Source organism: Alligator mississippiensis, chromosome 16 (genome assembly GCF_030867095.1).
Source record: "Alligator mississippiensis isolate rAllMis1 chromosome 16, rAllMis1, whole genome shotgun sequence".
NCBI classification, from domain to species: Eukaryota; Metazoa; Chordata; order Crocodylia; family Alligatoridae; genus Alligator; species Alligator mississippiensis.
In genome coordinates, this window is record NC_081839.1 from 7,014,155 (window position 1) to 7,034,654 (window position 20,500).

The 20,500-nt window shown below is 46.6% G+C and overlaps 2 protein-coding genes and 1 pseudogene across 3 annotated transcripts; 1 reads left to right on the forward strand and 2 right to left on the reverse strand.

Moving 5' to 3' along the window:
* Positions 1–399: 399 nt before the first annotated feature.
* SF3A2 (splicing factor 3a subunit 2) lies at positions 400–8,518 on the reverse strand. 2 transcript variants are annotated; one of them, XM_006261558.4, is made up of 9 exons: positions 8,455–8,518; positions 7,964–8,143; positions 7,109–7,180; positions 5,257–5,303; positions 4,839–4,948; positions 3,845–3,894; positions 3,230–3,370; positions 2,633–2,701; positions 400–886 (listed from the first exon to the last, which is right to left on the reverse strand). In XM_006261558.4, exons 2-9 carry the CDS (start codon positions 8,087–8,089, stop codon positions 554–556), a joined length of 948 nt encoding a protein of 315 aa, XP_006261620.1. In that variant the 5' UTR covers positions 8,090–8,143; positions 8,455–8,518; the 3' UTR covers positions 400–553. The 2 variants fall into 2 exon arrangements, with proteins under 2 accessions (XP_006261620.1, XP_059575588.1); XM_059719605.1 differs by lacking the exon at positions 8,455–8,518 and adding an exon at positions 8,369–8,432.
* LOC132246657 (small nucleolar RNA U3) lies at positions 1,425–1,529 on the reverse strand (annotated as a pseudogene).
* A 77-nt stretch (positions 8,519–8,595) lies between the features above and the next one.
* Positions 8,596–20,117, forward strand: PLEKHJ1 (pleckstrin homology domain containing J1). The gene is made up of 6 exons (XM_006261557.4): positions 8,596–8,754; positions 9,349–9,416; positions 12,517–12,583; positions 14,769–14,859; positions 15,498–15,561; positions 16,543–20,117. Exons 1-6 carry the CDS (start codon positions 8,661–8,663, stop codon positions 16,606–16,608), a joined length of 450 nt encoding a protein of 149 aa, XP_006261619.1. The 5' UTR covers positions 8,596–8,660; the 3' UTR covers positions 16,609–20,117.
* Positions 20,118–20,500: the final 383 nt, after the last annotated feature.

The following is a 20,500-nucleotide window of genomic DNA, read 5'->3' on the forward strand; positions in this document are numbered from 1 at the left end:
ACGGTGCAAACATTTGCTACTGAAATGGAGACAACTTCCCATATTTTTGATGGGAGCTGGCCTGCTGCCCACTGATGTGGTGATAGTGGGTATTTATCATGCGACAATGTGGACTGTGAACTATTACCACCTCCAGCTAAATAAAAAATTTATGAGGAAATAAATGTCACTCTGGAGCTCAGGAACTCACATTACTTTAAATTCATGGTTAATTAAATTAAAAGTAGATTTCCAGGTAACTCCAGTCATTTGTCTGCTAACTGGATAAGTTCTGATAAGCTACTAAATATTTCAAGACTGATAATTTTCCTACCTCCTCATTGTGGGGCCTTTAAACAACACTTGTATGAAAACAAAGGCAACAGTTTTACTCAAAAAGAGAAGCATGTATGCAGAAAATAAAGTTGAAAGCCTTTTAATGAACCTACGAGATTTAGGCAAAAACCGCTGGCATATAAAAAGGACAAATATTTATCATCTCTGAGCAGGATGTGGTGTGCAAGTAAAATACACAAATCAAAGAAGTCCACTGAGAGAGTCCAGGAAAAGCTTTTCAGTTGGAAGGAGGTGGAGGGGGAATAGTCCCTGGCCCCTCCGTGGGCAGAGGTGGTCTCATCATTGGTGGCAGAGGAGCAGGAGGAGGTACCCCAGGAGTTGGTGGCAACTGAGGTGGTGCTGGGGGCGGTACAGGCCCAGAGGGAGGCATGGGTGGCAAGGGCATGCCTCCTGGAGGAGGTGGCGGTGGCAGAGAGTCTGGCAAGGGTGGCCTGGGGGGCAAGCCATTCATCAGTGGGGGTGGTGGAGGCCTCTTCACAGTTGGGGGCCCAGGAGGGATACTTTGAGGAGCTGGAGGCTTCTCCATCTTGAAATGGAACTGAAGGAAAAACTAGAGCAAAAAGAGGGAGAGATTAAAAATAAATCACAGGGTGACTGGTCTGCCCACTTCTCTCCTGATGCCTCAAGGAACAACACCAGGGCCACGTCCACATGAACGGGGACGTTTGGTTTCCCAGGGACAAGTAGCAGCAGCACACCTTGTACCACTGCTACTTATCCCCAGGGAGCACCCAAGCCACGTGCACTGTGGTGCGTGGCAGGTTACCCTGGGTGGGGAAGGGAAGGCTGGGCCCAGCAACTGTGCTGCCCCAGCAGCTTTACTTGGGCTCTTGGAGCTGGGAGCCTGGCCAACAGCCAGAGCATGGCTTCAGCTGGCCAGACTCCGGTTTTGGGCAGCACATGCTGCTGCCACGTGTGCTGCCCCACTTTTTTTCCCCCCCACACAGGTTTGTTTTGATCCCTTCGTAGCAGTACAGAGGTCGCAGCACACGGAAAACCTGAATGTGCAGTGTGTGGTGCGGCAGATGGGTTGGCAGCACCACATACCTCACAGCTGCACTCATCTGGACGTGGCCTAGGTGACTGCTTCTGAACCAACATCTGTAGTACATCCTGATCCAGAAGACCAGGTCACTTTTGGACACACTTCTCTAGTCACCAACTATAGAAATGATCCCTAAAAGTATATATTACACACTGCCTCTCCACCCATATTACACACTGCCTCTCTCCACAGCTTTGCACCAATGGTCCCACTTGTCATTCTAAGTCCTCATGCTCTTTCGGCTCAGCACAAATGCCAAGCTGGAAGTGACCAATTTAGCATCCTACACCTATCTGAAAATATGCATGTGCCACGCCATACTGCAGCCCAGAACCTCATGCATATGTATGTCACTGTGCAATAGCTGGCTCTCAGAGGTGTCCCCCAATGATACTAGGAGCAGAACATGATGCTAGGTACTAACCCCTTAGTGCCAGGCTTTGGAAAGTCAGTATATCCCATGTGGCAATATCTGCCTCCAAACCTAGCTTCCAAAATAGAAACAAAACTGGAAAATTCCTCAAGTAGAGCTCTCTCAGCTTCATGTTTTTATTGTTAGTGAACTTACCACTGGTCATGGGAGCTGGCTTGATAGCCCTGCACAATTACATTCTTTATTCTCTACAGTGAACATGGGGAACACAGCTAACTATCTTTCTCTGCAGTTAGCATGTACTGCAGTAGCTGTACAAATTTTCCCCAAAATACATTTCAAACCTCACCTCTAGGGACTTCTGGGGGCACGAACGGAATATAGTCTTACAAAACCATTCAAGTCTCGACCTGCCAACTGGGACTGCAAGCAAGAGGGCTTGCAGAACTGGTGTAAGAAAAGCTGTAAGGGTATGAAGGCCTGTCTTCTGGGAGGAAAGGAAGCTCATTTCATATGTTCCAAAAAGAGTAATTAGACTGTAAATGGAAACATTTCAACACAAGACTAAGAAAAGAAGTCGACCTGCAAAGGTCTTATGCCTGTGAGCCAGTCTCAGGCAAATGGGTTTGTTTAAACTGCTTAGGCCTTAGACTGTCAGTCAAGACGACATCATCGTAAGGCATAAGGCACAACAAAGATTAAAATTCAGGGCTTGATCCTGTAATGGGGCTAGTAATGAGACTTATAATGAGACTTACTGCAGAAGGTGGAGCTTGCAAGTACCAGTACTTGTATGGTGGGAAGCACTGGCCCAATGCTGTTTTCCCCTTGTCCTTCACCCGCCCCCCAAACCATAAGAGAAGCTAATCCCCAGATACCTGTTTGGTTTCTCTGTTCCAGTGGGTCCAAAACTTTCCTTCCGCTTTGTCAATTTCCCTGCTTGGCACCTGTAAGAAAAAGGAGTGAAAAGCTATTATTAGTGCCACCAGATTAACACAATGGCCTTTTTAACACAAGAGCTGCAAGATAAGCACAGTTATTCTAGGCCTTTGTAAGAAGAGCTAGTCTCAGACCTTATTAGACAATGTTGGAGGGAGGAATTAAGTCACTTTCATATCTGTCAAGGACAAGTGTGCTGGCAGAAAACATCTCCTCTAAACATCTGCACAAAGAGGACTCAGGAGCAAAGCCCAAAGGACTTTTTGTGCTAGAGGCAAAGAATGCCTCGGCTCTGCAAATAGCATTTTTTTCATGCTTGCAGACACATGCCTCCACTAATTCTCAAGTGGTGTTAGCTGTTTCCAAAAGTCTCCCCTCCCCTCCTTCATCTCTTCCAGCCAGGTCCCCCATCCCACAACTTAAAGACTTCTCTCATTTGAGCCTTATCTGCTGATAATTCCCTCTGGGTACTTTTCAAGTGTATGCGGTGGAGAACATTGCCAGTCACTAATTAAGGTTTGACGTTAATATCTCACCTTGAAAGCAATGGTTTCGTAGGGCTCTGCTGCCATCAAAAGATATTGCCAGCGCCTGTCTGGGGGCTCAATTCTTTGTTCGTATGCAGACATGAACCGATGCCTTGGCATGATGGTTTCAGCAATCTCTGGATAATCAATCTGTAGGGGTGATATTACACCATTAAGTATCAATGCTCCCCCCACCTAAAAAAACAACACCTTAAGCTATAAATCTGGGTCAGTACACATCCTTCACATGGAAATCTAGTGAACTGAATGCTAGAGAGATATCAGCACAGCAGTCTTGATCATGGATTCCCTGCATTCACCCAAAGGAGAGGTACAGCACCATGAGGAGCAGTGAAGTAGCAAACAGCCCTCTCTCTCTCCAGGCATGCCATCTGCTACCTCAGTTCTGGAGAGACTGCCTCTAGGAACAAGAGGGAAATTCACTCTTCAGGGCCCACTGAATCCTCAAGCTTTAAGTCAAGAATATTGTGGCAATTTTAATTACGGAAGCATCCATGCATCAAAACCTCACTAAGACCCTCAGCAGCAACTGTCTTTTCTCATATAGCCTGAAAATGTCTTTACTTGGATCGTTCAAATGACCAGAGGTTAACAATACCCTACCTGGAAGAGGAGACTCTGTTGTCCTGTTTCTGGATCTCTTTGTTTGGTCACTGTAAGAGAACAATGAAACCTGGGTTCAGTACTGCATAAGGAACTGACACTTCCACTTTAAGAACCTGTTGTATTGACCCTAATTATAGAAAAAGTGTAAGGGTATGAAGCCCTGCCTTCTGGGAAGAAAGGAAGTTCATTTCATAAGTGCCAAAAAGAGTAATTAGACTGAAAATGGAAATGTTTCAGCACAAGGCTAAGAAAAGAACTGGACTAAGAGCAGTCCTAACTTTAAGAACCTGTTGTATGGAATTGTTAGTATCAACACAACTGCACTTTCTAGTGCAACACCTAGAGATTTTCTCCATGTTATTAATACTGTATTTTTGTTTGATAGGTGTGAATGAAAGGAACCTAATAAAATTAGCCATATATACATACTGCACCACTGAAATTCTACTGCCTCTGGAGCAAAGAGAACTGGCACACTATGCTCTTCAGAACAAGAAAATGGTGGGAAGAGAAAGGAAATGTTGGACAACAAACCAGAACCAAGTCACAAAGAGTTCTGTTGCTTTTAAAAAACAAATACATAAATCAAGGTGGCAAAGGTGACCTATACATCTTACTAGTAGCTATGAGCAAGTGAAGAAAAACACAGGGGAAGAATTACACCAAAGAAAGTAGTACAATAGTAAGCAACAAAGGAGAATTGGATTGAAACAGTATCATCCATATACTATGCCAAATGCTGCAAGAGCTGAATGAATGTGACTCCTAATATATTATTGAACAGGCTCATGTCTGACTGCCACATGTCAAGACCTATTCTATGAGGGAAAAACAAAATGAAAAGGTAGGATTGTATCCTTTCCTCTTTATTTATGATATAACAAGATCTGCTAAAAGGCAGGTTTATAACTTATACCCAGAGCCACAAATTTCAACTGAATTCCACTGAGCTTTATGTACCTGCTGTAAGAGACACGTCAGTATTAGTTACCTTTGTAACCTGGTCGTCCGATCTTCACAAATTTTTTCACTTCCACTTTGACTTTTTCTGGTGCAGGCTGGGCAGGGGCTTCTTTAGCTTCCTTGGCAGCTCTGCGTGCCCTAAAAAATCACAACAGAGAATGGTCATGCTCCAGCTGTACCCACAAATGTGACCCTGTCATTCAGAGCACCCTCTCCTCTGCCATATTTGCAATTCTGCTATTTTGACCTTGCCCTACTGTCTTCCTGATCTAAGATATGCTCCAAACAGTTCACCACCACCTCTTCATCAACCTTTGCCAGTAAAGGTCAATTCTGACCCAAAGCATCTCCATATCCCCTATCAAAGGCTATCAATTGAATTGCATGCTGACTGTATTTTGAAAAGTATCCAGAGTAGAAAAAATATTATATAATTAAGGACTTACAAGTTGGTCTGATGCTTTTTCCCTTGGGTATGTGCTAAGTAGCTTCCCTGCAACAACACAAGATAGAAGAAAGATAAATGATGACAGGATTTTTCCAACTTCAGAAGCTAGCACTGTCAAATGAAACACTACTGGAAGTTGTTTGCCCAGGTAAGGAAGTTCTAAATGACATGGACTTTTTAACCCTTAAGGCACAAAGGAAGTATTTATTTATCCTCAGTAAATTTCAATGAACTGAAAAGATGGTATTTGCATTTTCAGGGCTTCATCCACCACTTTCCACCAACACAATGCTCAACCTCTAATCACTTCCTTTACCCCATGTTCCTCCTCACCCAAAACCCACTCCCCTGTTGTAGTTCTCCCCCTTTTTCACTCCTATGTTTGGTTATTTTGGGAACTGGCAACTGACTAAGGAGCTATGTAGGATCTGACAGGAATGGCACGGAGTCCTAGACCAAGGGTCAGCAACCTATGGCCCATGGAGCCAGAGGGTTTCACCCACTCTGGGGGGCTTTGCCCACGCTGTGCCACAGCCAGGCAGCAGGGAGGAGCAGTGGCAGGTTCTAGCACCAGCCTGCTTCTGACCTGAGCTGGATCATTCCAACCCTCTGCCAGAAAAAATGTTGCTGACCACTGTCCAAGACCTGCTCCAATGCACATACTTATGTTACTTTTCCAAAGTCCTTCTCTAGCTGCATAAAGTTAATCATACTTTAGTTTGCAAGCATTTAAATTAATAAAAATTCAATAATATGACAGTTCATTTATCTTATTTCTCAGCAATCTGCTAATTCACAGCAGAGCTAGTGAATACTATGGTGGACTACAAGCACATCAATCAAATACATTTAAATATTTTTTTTTACCATTCAGTCCAAGTGCCTGATTCTACACAGCCAAATACAGGGACAGGTTTTAGCCACCCAAACATTCAAAAACAATATACAGACAGTTTACTGGCATCATCTCTTTGGAAGTTAGCCCATTTCCTAAGGGTTAAATCTGAAGATCACTCAATCTTATGTTTATTAAGCTTGACAGCAAAGTAGACTGAAGAACTAAAGAAAGAGGCTCAAGCCTAATGAATGATATTACTTAGCCAAGAAAAAACTCTCTTCAAGAACAGCCCTAAAATCAAGGGTATCCAGATTAATGCAAAAGAAAGTTCTTTAAGCAGAACTACTCTGCAGAGCCCAAACTAACCAGAGACACTGACAGACAGTTTTAAGCAGTGTAAAAAAGATATAGCATGTGGATATACCCAAGGAGTAACCAACATACTGTATTAACGCTTTGGTAATGAATGGCAACTTGTGCAATGTACACACAGATGCACTCCCCCGCCATCAGTGACCAACCTCTACACAGATTCATAGACGTTAGGGTCGGAAGGGACCTCAATAGATCAAGTCCGACCCCCTGCATAGGCAGGAAAGAGTGCTGGGTCTAGATGACCCCAGCTAGATGCTCATCTAACCTCCTCTTGAAGACCCCCAGGGTAGGGGAGAGCACCACCTCCCTTGGGAGCCCGTTCCAGACCTTGGCCACTCGAACTGTGAAGAAGTTCTTCCTAATGTCCAGTCTAAATCTGCTCTCTGCTAGCTTGTGGCCATTGTTTCTTGTAACCCCCGGGGGCGCCTTGGTGAATAAATCCTCACCAATTCCCTTCTGTGCCCCCGTGATGAACTTGTAGGCAGCCACAAGGTCGCCTCTCAACCTTCTCTTGCGGTTGAGAAGCTTCTTTGAGAAGCTCTCAGGGACTTGGAAACAAGCCCTCCAGAGCCTAAATCAACAACACTTCAATACTGTCTGTTCTCATTTTTCATAAGAAACCAAATGCTCAACTCACCTCATTGTTGTGCAGCGTCAAGCAGAGTTTGCATTCATAAGAGCCCAAGTGATTTTTCATAAAATAGGGATCCTAAGAAATAAAAAGAGAGTCACAGAAATTAGAAATCACACGCAAGTATCCGTAGCCTGTCTGCATTATATTGAACTCTCAAAAGTATATGATGTACAATCGCCGTGGCATGGAAAGAGGGATCTTAGCTTCTTGCTTTAAATCTTGAGGATAATTTTCCATCTGAAAGGACTTACAGAAAAGAGGGAGGAAACAGTTATTTTTCACTGCCAACAATATTAACACTGCTGCGCAAGAAAATTGCAACATAGGACCCAATACTGAGAAGCCTGCAGTCGAGACAGACACAAGCACGTACGTGATCCAATGACAGTGTCTCTCAATTCAGTGTTTGACAGCGTCTCTTCACGAGGGGATCTTAATTCAAGAAGATTTCATTCCTATCCACAATTCTCAACTAAAACCTTAATTCTGCGAGTGGCTTCACGCAGGTGGAGCACCGTCTGAGAACGGGTGTGTAAAACCAGATGTACATAACAGCTGGCAGGGCAGGGCCATAACTAAGGTCCCTCCAATACGCTTAATAGTAAAACTGCTATGTTTTGCTCATTTACCTCTAACTTCTAGGTCAGCCACATCCTCTTGCCAGTGATTTACTAGACACGGCCTGCACCGGCCCAGGCTGGACTTGGAGAAGCGACATATTCCCTTCCCTCTGGCTACTGACACGCGCCAATCGACTCGACTTCGGACAGCGCACGTTCGCATTGCACCGCAGCGTACCTCGGCGCTAAAATCCCACAGACCCACGTCCCCCAAATATACCACGAGACCAAAACGCACCTTGTTGATGTCGATCGTCTCCAACGCCAACTGCCGGAGCCTCTCCCTGCGGTCCCGGTTACTCTCCGAGGCCGAGGCGACGCCTCCGCTCCCGGTTTTACCTCCAGGTCGATGCTGAAAATCCATGATTTTGGTCTCTGGGGCTTCAAATTATTGAGAAGGAAAAGAAAAAAAAGAACCCTAGAAAAAGCAATGAAAAGAGGACGTGAGTGTGAGATACGCGAGCTGCGAGTTAGTTAATCGATGGGGACGAGCAGCAAAGCTAGAAACTGGGATTTCGTCCCTTCGCGCTCGTGACACCGAAGGGCGCAGCACCCAAGCGGGCGCAGGCGACAGTGACCCGCGACAGGGCTGCCCGCGAGGGGGACCTCCGACACCCCGCCCTTCCCCTGCCCCCCGCCTGACCTACTGCTCCGCTCTCCGCTCCCTCCGGCCCCGTGTGGCAGCCTCGCAGCGAAACTCCCCCCGCACAGCACCCGGGCAATACTCACCCTCACAGGCCGCGTCTCGGCACTGCGCATGCGCCCCCGCGCCGGAAGGAGGAGGACCAGGCTGCTTCCGGCCGCCGAGCGCATCCGGGTCGCGCCAGAGCAAGGGCTTCCGGGGCAGGGGGCGGGGCGGGGTTGGGCGCGCGCCGGGCGCGCAGCTGCTTCCGCGTTGGCGGCGGCCGGCGGGGCCGGGCCGGGTCGGGGCCGCCATGCGCTACAGCGAGCGGGAGCTGCTGTCGCTGTCGCGGCAGCCCGCCGAGAAGGCGGCTGAGATCCTCATGCGCCTGCCCAAGAAAGGCAGCGGTGAGGGGCGCGCGAGGGGCAGGGCAGTTGGGGGGCGGGGCAGTTAGGGGGAGGGGCGAGGCCACATCCTGGGCCGTTGCCGGCCCCTGGCAGCGGTGGTCGGGGGGCGCGGGCGAGCCAGGCTGGAAGCAGGCGTGGGGAGCTGGTGTCCCCTTCCCCTGGCCGCGAGGGGGTTTGGGAGGTGGGGACGGGCTTGGAGAGCCTCTTGCGGGGCAGTTACAAGACGGTCCCCTGAGTCCTCTGCCACGGACCGGCGCCGCCGCGGGGTCCTGTGAGATCGGGTCACGCTGGAAGGTCCCTGACGTGTGGGAAGGGACGAACAAATCCATTTGGTCTGTGAAGTGGAGGCGGCCGGAGGGGCCTGTTCCTTGTCCTGCCACGCGTGGACTGTGCCTCCGCCCGCGCCTGCCCGGGGTCGTCTGACCCCAGCGCTCTTTCCTGCCCGGGGCAGGGGTCGGACTCGATGATGTAATGGGTCCGATCCGACCCTAAAATCTATGAAACGCCCCTCGTGTTGACAAGATGGCTCCTGCTCTTCATCCCACAAACCAGCTTCTGAACGGTCTTTCTCTCTCTTTTTTTTTTTCTCTCCAGTGCTGAAGAAACGCCTCGTGAAGCTGGTCGTCAACTTTCTCTTCTACTTCCGAACCGATGAGGCGGAGGTACAGGAAACGTTTGGTGCTGCAGGTCGTGTTCAGCGTGGTGGGGTGACAGACCTGCTGTAGCCCTGGTTGTAAAACCCTTTGTAGCATTTGACAAACACAGTGAAAATATTTAGGCCACAAAAAGCAACTGCTGTGCCGTCTAACCTTGGCCAACATATTTTAGGTGTCCTGGTCCAAGGGCAAATCAGGAATGTCAAATGTTTGGCGCATGGGTGGCATCCAGCCTGCAGAGGTGGGTTATGCAGTCTGTGGAGCCAGAAACTCGGTGGTGGGGAGCGCAGTGGGGGTTTAACACTGTCACCACGTGCCCCGCTGCCAGAGATGGGTCGTGGTGACAATGGTGGCAGCTTGACTTGCACCGAAAGGGACCTAGGGGTAATGACTGACCATCGCATGACCATGAGCCGTCAGCGCGAGGCGGTGGTCAGCGGGGCAAATGTCATGCTGGCACGCATCAACCGATGCATCTCGTGTAAAGCTAAGGAAGTGGGAGTCTCGCTGTGCTCAGCACTGGTGAGACCGCAGCTGGAGTACTGCGTCCGGTTCTGGGCGCCGCACTTCAATAAGGACGTGGAGAAACTAGAGAGGGTCCAGAGAAGAGCCGCCAGTATGATCAGGGACTTGCGGGGCAAGGCATATGAGGAAAGGCTGAGGGACCTGGGCCTCTTTAGCTTAAAGAAGAGAAGGTAGAGAGGGGACTTGGTAGCAGCTTACCGCTATGTCGGAGGAGTGCATGAGGAGCTCGGTGAACAACCGTTCACCGGGGCACCCTCAGGAAAGACCAGGACCAATAGATACAAACTCCTGGAAGGCTGCTTCAGGCTTAATACCAGGAAAAAATTCTTCTCCGTCAGGGTGTCCAGACTGTGGAGTAAACTCCCTCCAGAGGTGTGCAGTCACCTATCCTGGAGGTTTTCAAGAGGAGACTAGACAGTCACCTCGCTGGGGTCACTTGACCCCAGTTCTTTTACTGCCTAGAGTGTGAGCAGGTTGGACCCAATGATCTGTGAGGTCCCTTCCAGCCCCTGACAATCTATGAACCTGTGAATCTGGCCTCTGAGAAGCCCTTTCGTCTGGATCCAGCCCAAGGGAGCAAATGAATTTGACACCCGTGTCTTAAATATATTTCACTGTCACGGAGACTTGGGGACTTTAGTGTTTACATGTTGGAAATCAGTTAGTTTATGGAAACTGAGAGGGAAGGCTATTTTAATCTCCTTCCCTATCAGTAGAATTGGGAGTCCTTTCATAATCTGAAGTCCTGGTCATTTTTCTTAAGTACATCATTGGTTATATATGCAAGACTAAGTTTAATAGGAAATCACATAGTTATTCACATTTTGTTACTATTCCTCCCTTTGCAAGCAGAAGGGGTTAGAGCAGGGGAATGGGAGATGGGGCTCCTGTGTCCTGCTTATGGCTCTGACACTGACTTGACACATGGCCTTGAGCAAATCATTTTAGATATCTTTAACATTTCTGTATGTTACTACAGATGGATGGAGAACACACAAATAAACCAGCAAACATTTTGAATTAAAGGGTAGTGTTTGCTCAAAGGCTGCTCTTTGCCATGTTACAAATTATATTTTAGTTTTAAAATTTTCCATTTGCTGTCTTTTTCTAACCTGAGTAAAATGCAGATAGAAAAAATAATAATTCTATTTCTTGCTTGTGCATATTTTCACGCTCTACTTCTCTAGCGTACTGCACCAGTATTTGGGCTCTAGACACAACAGCGGAACCTTTGTGTGTTTATGCAGGTTTATTTTAATGTACTGATGCACTTTTCTTTAAAAAAAGTGAATTGGAGCTCACATTGTCCTGACCACACTTGCCTGTCAGATTTGATTTTGTAGAACAAAAAAATAAGCTTTTACACTTGCCACTGATATTTATATAAAATCCCTTTAATGACACTGAGCAAAGAGCAGCTAATGCCTTGTGCAAACTTTAGTCAGGGAGGAGACAAACTTGATCAAAACTGAAAGTATCGTTACACCCCTTCATAAATCCATTGTGCATCCACACCTCGAATGCTGTGCCCAGTTCTTTGTCCTCACACCTGAAAAAGGATATAGAAGAATTAGAGAAGGTACAGAGACAACAAGGATGATTTGTGGTATGGAGAGGCTTCCATATGAGGAGAGACTGCAGAGTCTAGGCCTGTTCGTTTTAGAAAAGAGATGCTTGACTAGGGACATGGTAAAGGTTTCCAAAATACTAAACGGCAAAGGGAAAGTAGGTAGGGATTTATTATTTACTCTCTCTCAGTACAAGAACTAGGAGTCACAAAATGAAACTAGTAGGTAGTAAGTTTGAAACTAACAAAACAAAGTTTTTTCACACAGCTTGTTATTAAAGCTTGGAGCTTGTCACTACCAGATGTTGTGGAAGCTGACAGTTTAGTCAGATTCAAATGGATTGAACAGATTCTTGGAGGGAAGGGGCATCAGTAGCTACTGAACACAGGAGTTAGGGGGACAGCCTTTGAATTAGAACTTCCTAGACCTTAAATGCTGGAGGCTGCAAGTGAGAGAGGAACAGTGGGAAAAACCCACTTCACTCTCCCTCTCAGCATCCACTCTTGGCCAGTGTGTGACACAGGAGACTGGGCAAGATGGACCTATGGTCTGACCGAGTACTTGGCAGTTCTTATGTTCTTACAGTATAATGAAGTTTGATTGCAGAAACAGAGAAATTGGGTATCTGCAGAAACCCTCCATTAGGTGTAAAATAAATGAACTAAAAGCAGTTTCAGGTTAGATGCCTAATCTAAAGGACATCTGATGATGTCTTTGGTTTTACAGTTGCTTTCTCCTATCTCTAAAAATATATTTTTTCATTATTATGAAAATTCTGTGCATAGAAACCATGTCAGGGGTAAATGGTGAAAATAGACACCATCAAAATCCCTGCGAGTATCTAAGTAGCATAAATGCCCTAAACCACCTTAGAAATCCTAGTTTGTGTTGTCTTCTTTCTGTCGTATGAGTTGGTTGATGTCTCCCACATACTCTTTGTAGTGTCCATTGTGTGTTAGGGAGTTGACAATGGGGAAAGGTATGTTAAACCTTCTTTTTGGGTCTTTTTCTAGCCAATTGGAGCTTTGCTGCTGGAGCACTGCAGAATTGCCAAAGAAGAGGTGAACGTCTTTTCAATCAGTGAGTTTGGGATGCAGATTCCCATTCAGTTTCTCTGTAGCGGTCGGTCCCAATGTGGTATGCACCATTGTAGTCTCCATCATAGACCCTGTCCATCCGCTGGTGGAAGAAAGGCAACATGTAAAGATGTCTGGATAGTTTATGAACCATATCACTCGCAGGAGGGGAGGGGATCAGATCTCAAAGTGGGCAGGTGCATGCCTGGTCACAGCTTGGATGAGGAGTCGCTTGAGGAAAATGTGGTGCTAGTGATTGCATAGTGGACTCTGTCCTCCATGCCATCCAGTCGCTGTCACTACTGTGCTCTGCAAGAGTCTGAGGTGTGAAGCTTACAAACCTAGCTATTTCATTATTGAAAGGTCACTTGGTGAGTCTGAATATTTGCTTTATTTACAATTGTTCTAACTCTCCCTATGTATTCAACATGACAAATTATTCTTCACTTCCTCTTCTGACCTGTTACACAGCATTGCTGTGTATTAACTATTTGCTGTGCCTTTGTGCTGGAGCATTTTGTTCCTAGCTAAATCGATCCCTATTCACGTTTTAAGGATGTATGGAATAAGAACTTATTAAAACAGCTTGCACACTTTTATATGGGAGGAAATTCCTCTCTGGGAGGTTATGATATTGAAACACTGCTGCTTCTGTGCTGTTAGCTTTATTTTTACCAAAAAGAGAGAGTCTCATATACACCATCTGTCAGGGATAATCTAGCCCTAGTACTCCCGCCACGCTGTTTGTCCTTGTGTTGATAGCAGCAGCTCCAGCTGGCTCACAGTGTGTCGTCCTTTGTAAGCAGCCTTTCATCCAACAAGTAATCATTGTGCATGAGGTATGTGGCAAAAACAGGATGTTTCCTCCAAGGCCATCACCATATCTATTGGCCTGGTTGTTAGGCACATCTGCTTCAACATGCAGAGTCTCGGCCTCCGTTCCAGCCAATGCTCCCTCTGTCTGTACGAGACCCTCTTGAAACAGTGTTTGCTCTACAAACCCGCCTGGATGCTGGCCCATTGTGAATGCCTGCTACTGTGTGCACAGTAGTGCCAGTTGCCCTGCAAGATAAGCTTTGTAGTGAAAGCTCATCTTTGCCCAGGCTAATTTTTCCCATAGTGTTCTAGTGTGGTGCCTTATTTCTTTGCCTATACCAGATGGACAAGCTTTGCAGGGGTGAGTATGAAGGCATGAACTCTATGGATTGAATCTGGGATCCCTCATAGGCAAAGCAGAGCATAGAGCAGTGGCTTTTAATGTTTTCATTGGTGTCTCAGACCCACTAGCCTAATTTCATACGTGTTACTGACTAGCCAGGAGATGGTAGTTGTATCACCAGTGTCTGGTGCAGTGAAAGTGAAAGGTTCCTGTAGTCCATAAACAACCCTGAGCTATCCATCCTTTCCCTGCCAGCTCACTAGAATGACTCATGCCCCCAGAAACTCAGACTTCTTTGTATAACATGCATCACTTAGCAGAACAGCAGCTGATTGGGCAAATGCAGAGTTCATTCAGCTGTACCTTTATGTTCATTACTTTGCTTTGCAGGATTTGGCAGAGGTTCTACTTTGGCGCTGTCTTGGTTTTGGCTGCAAACCCTCTGCCCCGTTTCCTGCCTATGCAGAGAGAGAAGGAACTACATAGCTTTCCTTCCTCTTCCAAAACTGCATAAATGCTTCTGTTTGTTACCTGTGCTGTTTTGCAGCCTGTTGGGGGTGGTGACACTGTTTGACCCAGTTACATCTAGGCTCTAGCTGAAAGCTACATGAATTTTGTAGCAAGGAGCAGAGCTGTAGGAACACTCTAATTAATTACATGGCCTGATTCTGTCTCTATAAAGAGCAAAAGCTGTACAGGGAGTTCCTTTCCAATATGCAGCAGCAGCAGCTGTTGAAAAGCCCTGAAATAAAGAAGGGCTATTTTTGACTTTGGGGTAATTTAACTTCTCTAATTTGTGTCCTTTGCGCACACAAGACTTTCATCCCTTCTGTGTGTAGACATCAAATCTCTTGTGGTTGTTTGCAAAAGACGGAGAAGTGGACTTGGTATCTTGGTTAGATTCCAGCTTGTTTAGCTAAATTTCGTCTTGTTATACTTCCTCTGAAGGTTTTTAGCTAAGCTAGGGGAGCTCAGAATAACTCCTTCTTGGGGAGCATTTCTCCAACATCCTTTCTTTTTTAACTGGCAGGTTTTATTGAGGAGCCTGACAGGAAATACTGCTTTGAATGTGACAGTGAAGAACAATGTCAGGAGTGGGTTGAGGCACTCCGAAGAGCCAGGTAGGTCAGTCTGTGGAGCTGAGGTCTTTCTTTCCTGTTATGCTGTTCTAACTGTGCTTGACAGAATGCAGCTAACAGCAGGGCTTGCCCTGCAGTTGGCTTATGGCAGCACTGGGGGATGGAGAGCTTATCTTGCCAGGAAGCAGCATCAAGCACAGCTGCCTATACTCTGCCGGGGAAAAAGCAAAACCCTGGCCTACCTCTAAAATGGCCCCTTGGGCACCATCATTTATGGTCACTGAACATGGAATTGTCTGTGTCCATAGAACCAGCCTTTCTGAATGAGTAAAAGCTTCACTCTTTAGATTACAGGGCCCTGGGCTGAAATGATAACACATCTGGTGGAGCTATGTGAAGGTATGAGACTTCCTGGATTTAGGAGGTAGGGTTGGAAGGCAAAATGTCTGCTCTGCTTACATAATGGGAAGGGGGCCACTGCTGATGACTCTTCAAAGTGGTAATGGATCAAAACCGATGGGTCTCTCCTCCCCCTGTCCAAGGCGCACAGACCAAAACAGGTGGATTCATTTGCAACTGGGATTGAGCTGAGACCATCCTTAAAGCCCCAAATAGGCACATGAATTATCCCTTCCCAAGCCCCTGCTAAGTGGCTTGTGTGGTCTGTTCCTGTTTTACAGCTACGAGTTCATGAGAAGAAGCTTGATTTTCTATCGTAATGAGATTCAAAAGATGACAGGAAAGGTAAGTGTATTGTCCCTCCTCCTTCCCCCCACCCCTCAGCCTCCAGGCTGAGATGAGGCCAAAGATTGCCAGTCTTGATTGGAGGGTTGTTGTTCCTTGTCTTCTGTCAAAGTTGGAGCAGCCACAAGAATGGGAAGCCCTTTTCCTTTATTTCCTTAAGCTTGTTGCTCTCTGTAGGACCATAGTCCATGAGGCCACTGGTCTCAGTTTCTAGTCACTTCAAGGAATTAGACTGTACCAAGGGACTGATGTGCAGGCTGCCTGAGCATGTGGAAAACCTGTTTCTCTCTGCTTAACAATTCAGCCTCACCTCTGAGCAGAGGCACTGGCTTGTGTTGGGTGTTTGGGGCTCTAATATTCAGACATTGAAGTTCAGCTGGGACGTTCAAAGCGCTGCAGCTCCTGATGATGTGAAGCAGGCTTGTCATTGTCCCAGATTCCAGCTCTTGCAGATTTGATCCTTAGGAAAGCTAGACTCCGGCCAAGTCAGGCAGGTTCCTTAAGATGCATTTGCCAGGGCACCTGCAGCCTCTGTTGCTCTGGAAGTCCTGAGCCTCCGCCAGCTTCAATTTCTGCTTCTGGGTTTCTTGCTGAAAAAGCACCAAACAGTTGGGGTCCCAGTCACCCTATGGTATTAGGATGGATAAACAGAACCCACCCTACTGACTAATCACACACCTCCCTTGAGTACTGCTGGACTTGTTCTTGCCGCACCCTGTCCTGTCTGGTTCCTGTTTTCCTCAGGAATTGCTGCTCAGCCTGAAAATTTGTTTGACCTGAATCTGCCTCCTGGCCACAAATAAAGATTAGGCTGCATGTAGCAATGACCTCATGCTGCAGCTTCTCCCAGGGGATGACAGTGCTGTAATTCAGGGTACAGAAATCGTTAAAGGGGCGGTGGTGTTGTCAGCCACCAGATTGATGGTGCTGGCTGTTTGTCTCTTTCTCTCCCTTTATGCTCCTCATGTGCTTCTGCTACAGGATCCCTTGGAGCAGTATGGAATCTCCGAGGAAGCCAGATTCCAGCTGGGAACACACAAACAGTAACCCTGCAGCCTTTCCCTAAGTGGGGAGTAACTGGCATTCAGCTGCCACCCCTGTGGGAGGGTGTGAAAACACCGAGCTTCAGCTGCAAGGAGCAGAAGCTCCTGGCACCAAACCAGTGACCAAGTGACTTTTATTTATTAGCCAGATGATTTTGTATGAGTTTTTAAGGGAATTCATTGCACACTCCCACTTTGTCTTCAACCCTTCCTTGTTCCTGTGTGCCTGCTGTGTTGATAGAAGCAACAAGAGTCTTAATTAATCACTGTAGATACCAGTTTTTACTTAACTGTGAATCTGCTACACTGAGGAATGTATAGTCTGACCTTGCTCTTGGCCCTTCCACAGCCCTCCCAAGCAACAGCGGTATGCTACTGGTGCTGGGGAGAGGGGACGGGCTTCCAGGCTGGCCTGTTTGTCCTACTCCCTCCTCACTCTCCCTACAGAAAGAGGCTGATGGCACCTGCCTGATGCAGTGATCTCTGCTGTTCAGTTGAGGCCTGTGCTGCCAGTGGAGGAAATAACTGGTGTTAAGTGCCAGGTAGGTTGTGTGGTATGCTAGCAGTAGTAGCATTGCTGCTGGGAACAGCAACATCCAGCTTTCCCAGCAGCTGTTCTGGCTGGAGTGTGGTCTGCACCTGAGCTCGATGGTGATCAGGATGCTCTAGACTCTTAGGGAAGGAAGGGGGTGGGAGCAGTCTCTTTCAGTGCAGGGGCCTTATCCCCTTCCTTGGAGGGGAGGGACTCTCCAGTTTGGCCCTGGCCATAGAGTACTGCTCCCTCTGAAGCCCCCTGGGCCTCTTCCTGCTGCTGCATGTTCTGTTGGCAGAGCTGAAGTGCAGAGGGAGCAGCTAGCAGGGGCCTGGGAAACCCTTCTTCACTTGAATGGCTTCCCACAGTAGCAACAGGAATTTTTCCCTTGAGCAGGCTGACTTAGAGCATCCTGTCTGTATTGGCCACCACTCTTGTGCTCCAGCAGGCATGATAGATGGCTGGGAGGTCAGGGCACCAGTGTCTTGGCTAAACATTAGTACTTGCTTCAATGCAGTGTGATTTTTTCCAGCCCATTACAGCCCAGGTGCGAGCAATAAAATAAAAGTCTAGGATCCCAAGACCTACTTACATGACATGGGCAAAGGTGTGGCTTTGTGCCTATTGGATACAAATAGCTGAAGGGGTGAAGCGTTATGACTTATAGTGAAGCAGTTTAAACTACTGGGCCTGTGACCCTGAAGGCACAATCTTCTTACATAAAGTCCCCCTCCCTAACGGATCTACTAGGGAAGGCCCAAGCTATACTTGTCCTTGTAGCTTCAGACCTAAAGAATAAGGATTAGGGAACAGCATCTCTTCCCTCCCTTGACTCCGCATTGATTAGTGCAAATACAGAAACAGCATCAGACAGTAGTTACTACCAGGCACAAGCTCTAGAAAGTATATGCTGTAAGCTTCGATTGATACTACTTACCCCACACTGCACCCCAGCTAAACAGCTCCACAGGGCAAGATTACTGGGGTTTAGACTAGAGCCTCTTGTCTTGATGCAGTAGGTCACCACTCCCTCCAATATCTCCAATTGATGGGCAACAGTAAGAGCCTTACCTCTGCAGGTGGAAGCATCAGTGACATCAGTATCTATTGACTGTTAAATGCAGGAGCCTTAGGGATCCCCTTGCAGCATAGTCCATCTCCATCCCTGCAATTTGACTTTCAACTACTGGCCTGCCAGGCCATGCCAGCAGAGCTGCTGTCTCAACAGTATTCCATGGAGGCAGAATAAGATCTGATGAACTTAGTGTCTGCTGGCTCCTGACACTGATGGCAGCCTTGTGACAAGCTCTCAGACCAAGTGAGGAATCTTTTGCTGTCAAGATGGGGTTTGCATATGCAGTCTGTGCGAGGCAACTTAAATGGCCTAGTCTTTCCCTTTGCTAGCAGAACGGCTCTGGTTTCCCTTCCACAATCATAGCAAAGCTACCCCTGCTTTCAAGCAGGATTGTGTTTCATGTGCATTACAATCACCTGCTTCTGGCACTGCAGGATGCTCTGGTAGTGGGAAAGACCGCCGTTCCACATAAGCTGAGGGTCAATTCTACTGACAACAAAAGCAGCTGATGAAACCAGAGCTCATTGGAGCTAGACTTCAGGACAGTGGTGTCCTCAGCTGACCTTAACATGCTTTTTATTGACCATCACAACCCTTTTCTGCCTTGGCTTTGCTCTACCTCAGTACAGAAGCAAGACAGCAAATTCTCTGACTTGCTGGCAGTGAGCAAACAGTCTTATCTACTCTGATAAAGAAAAGATGCATTTAAATATGGCCCTCACTGTTTAGGGATGACCTTGGTTTGTCTAGTTATTATACAGGGGCCTTCATAGTAAGGCTGGCTTTTTGTAGCAGCTACTAAAGTGTCTGCTTGTTTCCATCTGAGGTCTTGCAAAGATACTGTTCACACTAATGTTAGAGACTATACAGAAACTGATGCTTTGAACAAGTGGAGAGCAAGAATTATAAATGTTTCACTTCCTGCAACTCAGAGACAGCTTTGTCTCATTTTGTGTTACCTACACAAAATGCTGTTCCATCATATTAGGGAATTTCTACTGCCAGAGCTTTTCTCTTGGAAAGGGAGAAGTCAGGGAATGCTGTAAAGCTTTATACCAAATAAAGAAGATCTACATTATAGAAAGATCATACAACAACTTTAGTCTCTCACAATAGCAAGGCCTCAATTCGAATATCTAGCACAGGTGCTTTTGTGCACTTACCTTTAGAAGCAGCATTTGAAGGTTAGTGCACTGGATCCATTACTTGTTTCAGTAGACATTTAGCTCTACACTTGAACTTTTCACGTCCCAGCAACCTTTCATTCCTCGTACCTCATGGCAGACAGGTGCAAAACGGGAGCATAGATCACCACAGCTTCAGGTTACCTTGGCCAGTCAATAACCTTCTGCATAAGTAGTCCACCTCATGCCTTCCCAGTACAAACAGGAACACTTTCTCCATAGCCTTGCCAGGCAAGACCTTTAAAACCTGCTTTTTTAAAATGCATACTATACATAAATGGGCATTTTTTAGGTTTTTTGAGGGGCACATGAGTTGGGATAAAGCAACAAACAGCTCAGTCATTTGTCCACAGTAAAAGGTAGGTACACTTCACCATTGCTACTTAACTGAATGTAAAACATGCTGTGAACTGTTGTTACTTGGGGTGGTGTACAGCTAGTAACTCATTCCACCCAGCTAGACAGATTTCCATTATTAGGACACTGGGTTAGATTTCAGGATTAAGGGAAATGGTAGTTTTGGACACTTCAGATTTGGGAATTTACATTGAGGGTGCTTCATAAATGGAAAAGTTAATTTTTTTCATAATTATTGTCCTTTGTTACATTTCAATGTCTTATTACTCTAAAGAGCATAAGAGGGTACTGCCTCCTTGAAAGTGTACGGAAGCTGTTTATCTGTTGTACAATGAAAGTTTTAAATAAACAGCGCTTTGTTTTAATCTTTTGTGGAGGTGGGAGCTGCTCTGTAAGAAACACAGGCACATTTTCTTCTACACAAAGCAGTGGTTTGAGGGCAAATCTTATGGGCCCGTGTTCTGAACTCATGCACTTGTGAGAATCCCACCCCCGGTTAGTTTACATCAAAACACCTTAAAAAAAAAAAAAAGCCTTCACTGCCTTACTGTACAAACACCAATCTTTGCAGGTATAACTCTGGTAGAGTCCGTAGAGAAATTAGACCAGGTTCAAGCATCATCCTTGTCACATGCTGGCCATATCAAAATGATGGGCGACCAGCAGCAGTGAAACTAAAATGGGGACAGTGGTTCCCTACTGAAAAAGTGAAGCTGTATAATATCAAAGCAGGTAGCTGGGCACATTG

What these genes read in the sequence shown, in the direction of transcription:
- SF3A2 (XM_006261558.4), bottom strand. Translation starts at nt 8,089, where the DNA reads ATGGATTTTCAGCATCGACCTGGAGGTAAAACCGGGAGCGGAGGCGTC. An exon ending in AGACGATCGACATCAACAAG is followed by an intron (nt 7,181 to 7,963) that starts GTGCGTTTTGGT and finishes TTTATTTCTTAG; the next exon opens with GATCCCTATTTTATGAAAAA. An exon ending in ACGAAACCATTGCTTTCAAG is followed by an intron (nt 2,702 to 3,229) that starts GTGAGATATTAA and finishes TTTTTCTTACAG; the next exon opens with GTGCCAAGCAGGGAAATTGA.
- PLEKHJ1 (XM_006261557.4), top strand. Translation starts at nt 8,661, where the DNA reads ATGCGCTACAGCGAGCGGGAGCTGCTGTCGCTGTCGCGGCAGCCCGCC. An exon ending in CCTGCCCAAGAAAGGCAGCG is followed by an intron (nt 8,755 to 9,348) that starts GTGAGGGGCGCG and finishes TTTTCTCTCCAG; the next exon opens with TGCTGAAGAAACGCCTCGTG. An exon ending in TTCAAAAGATGACAGGAAAG is followed by an intron (nt 15,562 to 16,542) that starts GTAAGTGTATTG and finishes CTTCTGCTACAG; the next exon opens with GATCCCTTGGAGCAGTATGG.